A 5604-nucleotide genomic window follows, 5' to 3' on the forward strand; every position below is an offset into this window, starting at 1 on the left:
TGCCTTTGTGACGAAAAGAAAGCAGCCAGTGCTTCTAAGTGGTTTACAACACTGAATTCCATCATCGCCGGGCAGCCCCCCACGCCCTGACAGCCCCCCACGCCCTGACAGGCCACTTGTCACTCAACCCAGGAAGCAGTGATGAGCTGAGAGGGCGAGCTCTTTATAAGAGCCCCACAGAACTCCCATCAACAGAACCAGGCCTGCTCCCTACCGACTGATCCAGATCCAGCATAGCCCGGTCCAGCTCAGCTCATCTCACCGCGTCTCATCCCTGCAAACAAAACCCAGCTCTGTTGGAGATGAAGGTCTGCCGAATCCACTGTGCCCTGGCCCTGCTGGGTTTGGCCCTGGCCATTTGCAGCCAAGGAGCTGCCTCGCAGCCCGACCTGGACCTCCGCAGCCGCAGACTCCTTCAGAGGGCTCGTGCCGCTGGCATTGCCACACAGGTATGCAGCCTACGGCACTGGCACACACCGCAGGCGGCTGGTGACACCTTAATTGGGGAGAACGGGCTCATAGTAATGTCTGCAATGGCATAAATGGAACGGTATCAAACACATTGTTTCCATGCGTTTGATACCATTCCATTCACTCCCCTCAGCAGCCTCCTGTGGCACACACATACCAAACAAAGAGCGCTCAAAAAAAGGATGAGGTCCATACAGGAATAAACAGGACAGTTAACGTTATTGCGCTCACAAGATTACACTATTCAAGTGAGGTGAGGTGAGAAGCCAATGGCATGTTCACGCAGATAGCATGCACTGCTTGGGTCATGACACACAAAAATGCGTACAGTAGGGTACAACTCACACAACTATTCAGGAACACCACTAATGACACTATGAGAACATGAGAATGTATCATTAGTAAAACAGGTACAGCATAGTCCACACTTACTAACATACAGTACACTGCCCTTTGCTTCACAGTGGAACAGACTTACACACCTACCCACAATGGAATTCAGTTAAACAGTCTGTGCTCAGGTTATCACATACTCAGACACATACTAGGGCATAGACTCACTACAACTGACAGGTCTGGTGTACCTCTTTAATCTGGCAACAATAGTCTGGCAAATTCAAATCTGGACCTCAAATCAGTTCCACTGTTTTCATTATTCCATTTACATGGGAAAATGCATTGGATTTTTAAAAAAGTCAGCGTAAACTTATTTTGAGGGTGATATTTCAACCACAGGATTATGTCATCATGGCAACCAAATTTCAACATAGACACACCTTGTATAAAATATGTTGAATTTGTACCTTTAAAACAACATCTTCAACATTATATCCACTATCAGAAGAAAAAATAACAGGCTTGGCAACATCTCCTACTGGAGAATGTATTTATCTACAGCTATCTTTTGGTCTCCCATCCAGGGTTTTAACCAAGCCCAGACCTGCTAAGTGAGGATATTTGTCACACAATTACCAATGTGCTATCGTGAGAATGTCTGTTGAAAGATCTCTACATAAAAACGAAATAGATTCACTGTTGCTATCGAAGACATTCCAAAGGGTAGGTTGAACAGAGCAAATGAAATGTGACCGTACTTTATCACTCATATCATTAATGATGCTATTTAGGCTTATGTAGCATTTGAAAAGTAATCAACAGCTATTGTTTCAATTCAACGTAGAATTCAACTTAAAATAGACAATAGAATAGGCCTAGGGTTTCAAGCTCTGGTTGATTTCAAATGTAATGATATTTAGTGGTATTGATTTGTGTTTGGTTGCCAAAACAACCAAATATCAACATTTGAAGGAGAGGTTTCTTCTGCTTGCATAGTTTCATTTGTGCCATGCACATCAATATTACATAATGGTACTATATCAAATGAAATGTTATTTAAAGTGCATTTAAAATTTGATTTGATTTAGTCATATTCTTTAAGTTAGATTTTTGGTTGAGATGGAGATGTGAATCCAACATATCAATTATTAATTTGTAGACAAACTGGAGTGAAAGCCATACTAAGTCTGTGGCACAGGTGGAACTATCCAAGCAGAATAAGCATCTCCTTCAAATGTTGATATTTGGTTGTGTTGACAACCAAACACAATTCAATATCACTTTTTAAATACAATAGACAGCCTATTAACTTGTTAACAAATTATATGTTGAATTTACGTCTCCAATTTGAAGAATTTGATTAAACCAGTGGCTCAGATCTCCTTTTAAATTGTATTTTGTTGCATTGTCAAACAAACACAATTCAGTATTACTTTTGTAGTAGAGTGAATAGCCTAAAGTTAAGGCTATCTTACAAACTAATGTAACATTTAACCTTAACATGAGTAAAACATCCATGGCCACATTTTGAGGTTACTGTAGCAATAAATATCTATGTAATCATATAAAGCATGCATGTTCAAGATAGCATGCATAGGTCTTCGCAGGTCTGTGGAGATTTTGCTAAAAAATATGCTATAATATTCTGCGCAGAATCTAGAACGGCATTCATCACTTACTTGCACCATGTACTTTTCATGTAATCTCAACTGCAATCCAGGTCATTTGGTTCTGGTATTAGATGAAGCACAGTGATACATTCATCTGACGTATACATAAACATTTCTGACATTGTATTCCCATTTGAACTTTGCTGTGCTTGTAAATGGTTGAAAGAGCAGTTATAGACACTTAGGTGACAACCAAACCAAAAACCAGACATTGTTTTTCCATTGGAATTTGGTGTGCTTTTAAATGGTTGAAAGCATAGTGTTAATACATTGGAAATTCAACACATTTTGGCCTTTTGAGTGAGTGAATATAGGTTGTAATCTCATTGATTACCGTCTCAATTACCCAATTATCCAAGTTGAAATGATGTGGTGTGCTCAGTAGGGAGTTTGTGTCTCTTAATTAATTCTGTGTCACATACACATCCATCTGGATAGAAGACACGGTGAAAATGCAGTTGTTACACGTAATAGGTGTGTGAACTCCAATAGACAATGATATTTCTCAAGAAGGAGATTTCCATCATTCCCTCCTATGACTGACAACCACGTCTGTCTGAGTGCCACTTTCTCATACTAATGACTCACATGTTAAGGTCATTGACAGCTCACCCAGACAGTGCACATTGCAGCAGCCTCACCAAGAAAGTTTCTCGTTTTACAAACCAAATGTTTTCTACCAAACTTGAAAAAAGTCACCGGAACTGTTTGTTCCGTTGTGTTTTTGTACACACAACAGTTATCTGTTGTCAATTATCTGTTGATGGGAAAACAAGTCTTTCTCCTCCTATCTCCGTCTCCATCCACCCCTCCATTGTCTAGTCAATCAGTTGGCTGGATCAGAGTGTGCTACAACAAGGCTTTCGTTCTCTGTGCAGATAGGGCTGATTCCGATTTAGGAATATGAGCCTATCCTACGCACGTCTAAGTATTTGGTTTTCAGACTTACCTTATTCAGTTGCGTAACGTGCCCTGCAGGTGTGGCTACTATTTTATTTGTTTTAACTACCTTGCGCACTCTGAATAAATGTAATTCAACCGCTGAAAACCTTCCCACTTGCTGGCCAACAGATGTTCAGTATATTTATCGTCAGCCATCCCTTTAAATACGGTGTACCTTTTAATGATCATTTTGTTGACAGACTCAATAGAATACATTGTGAGAACGGGTTTAGAGTCTATGCATCTTCGTCTCAGTTTCAGCACCAGCTGGTAGATTAAAAAATACTCTTTAGGGTTAGGAAAGTATGTCTAAGTAATTTTTTTTATTTTTTTGTGGAAAAAATGATTTGTAGAGCCTTTACGCACAAAATATATAGATAAATACAGTGGTTTGATTCATCCTGAAAGTTGTAATATTTAAATAAAATGTATGAAATATTGGAAGGTGGAAAAAAGTGTACAATAGGGGTTGAACAATAGTCCTATAAATCTACCCTAATTCTCACTAATCATGGAACTGTATGACAACGGTCCAGTCGTCGTTAAATGTGCTCCAGGTTTAACCTTGCTACATGTGGTCTGAGTTCTATAATGATTCAAATAAGCTGCATGTCCCAAATTATTGCACAACGTTAGCCTAATATGATCCACTTATGCTTGCCACCCTCAGGAACAACTTACATAGCCATAACAGAGGAAAGAAAGGTAAACGGAATGGAACGATACAAAATGTAAGCTACAAATTGAAGAAAACGCTAAAGTGACAGTTATAAATGTATGTGGGTATTACTGATGGTGGCTCCCGATAGCAGCTAATATTTAACATGGTACAAATTGTAAAATAAATCGGAAAAGCCTGGGCAATGGCTATAATTAAAACAATCTGAAGCGCATACATAAACTTGGCAGGTTCAGCCCTATAGCTTGGGTGCCCCATTTTCATTCATGCAAATTGTGAGGGCAAACAATTACAATTTTGAATAATCATATTTAAAGCCTATTTCATTGTGGAAAACGGACCATGTCATGTTATGATTTTAACTTTTCTTCCATATGGCTGGTTTCACATTCGTCCCCAGGGATCTTAAGGAACAATCATCTAAAACAATTGCTATGTGTATGTACAATTCCCTTTTCCAGACAGATGACTCATTTACCTAGCTCTTATCAATAGATCGAATCCATTGATAAATTACAGTGCATGGAGAACACTGTTATTTCTATCCGAAAAAAGTAAATAGATGCTCCTTATTCCACCACCCCTCCACCACCAGATGCACCTCCACCACACCTTCTTTTCTTAGATCTCCACTTGAATGAATAGCAGGTGAATATCATGCTATTCTCATGCTTAAATTCAAGGTCAGAATACGCACATAGAGAAAAGTGCATAAAAACCAGCGCTTAACTGAGGTCGGAATCGGGGCCATAATGAGACATGAAAACTAACACTGACTGCCTTAATGGAGGTGATTACATTTGTGTGTGTCTGTGTTTGTGCTCACACATGAGATTGCTTGTGTATAACGTGTAGGTTTGTGTTTGCTGTTGTTGATATTGGCTTGTGCCGATGTGTATATGTGTGTGTTTATATTCTCCCAAAGTATGTGTGTCTTTCCTGCATGTAGGAGTGGAGTAAGCGAGCGGTGGAGGACATTCTATCCCAACTGTCTTTGCCTGAGGTCCAGGAAAGTGAGGTGTCCCCAGCGGAGGCCAAAGACGACCTGCGTATGGAGCTGGAGCGCTCAGTGGGCAGCCCCAACAACCTGCCCCCCCGCGAGCGCAAAGCCGGCTGCAAGAACTTCTACTGGAAGGGCTTCACTTCCTGCTGATGGAAGAAAAAACCGACCACCTTTTGACACGATGATGCCAATCACGTCACACCGCCAACTTACACCTGACTAATGCAGCCATTCAACAGTTAGCTGTGCCCGATGACGGTTCTTGAAATCAACAGAATAATGTACCTGTCTAATTTGTGAAATAAAGATAAAATAATTGAATTTCAGTGGGTCAGTTCTTTGATAAACTCTTATTTGTATTACCAAAGAAAAGTTTTGGGTGACATGCCCTTTATTAATTTATGCATGGCTTACATCTTATTTCTATTAGAAACTGGTTACTTATGTAACTAGAGCAGTAAAAATAAATGCTTGTCATACCAGTGGTCAGCCAATCAACATTC

General features: G+C 40.1%; 1 protein-coding gene across 1 annotated transcript; it reads left to right on the plus strand.

Annotated features, from left to right (window-relative positions):
• Positions 1 to 209: 209 nt before the first annotated feature.
• Positions 210 to 5400, plus strand: sst1.2 (somatostatin 1, tandem duplicate 2). Its single transcript, XM_038974293.1, has 2 exons — positions 210 to 449; positions 5048 to 5400. Exons 1-2 carry the CDS (start codon positions 303 to 305, stop codon positions 5249 to 5251), a joined length of 351 nt encoding a protein of 116 aa, XP_038830221.1. The 5' UTR covers positions 210 to 302; the 3' UTR covers positions 5252 to 5400.
• Positions 5401 to 5604: the final 204 nt, after the last annotated feature.

The sequence above is a fragment of the Salvelinus namaycush genome, chromosome 34 (genome assembly GCF_016432855.1).
Source record: "Salvelinus namaycush isolate Seneca chromosome 34, SaNama_1.0, whole genome shotgun sequence".
In the NCBI taxonomy this organism is placed as follows: Eukaryota; Metazoa; Chordata; class Actinopteri; order Salmoniformes; family Salmonidae; genus Salvelinus; species Salvelinus namaycush.

Excerpts from the sequence above, each read along its gene's own strand:
- sst1.2 (XM_038974293.1), top strand. The coding sequence starts at position 303 with ATGAAGGTCTGCCGAATCCACTGTGCCCTGGCCCTGCTGGGTTTGGCC. Across the intron at positions 450-5,047 it reads CCGCTGGCATTGCCACACAG|GAGTGGAGTAAGCGAGCGGT; the intron begins GTATGCAGCCTA and ends TCCTGCATGTAG.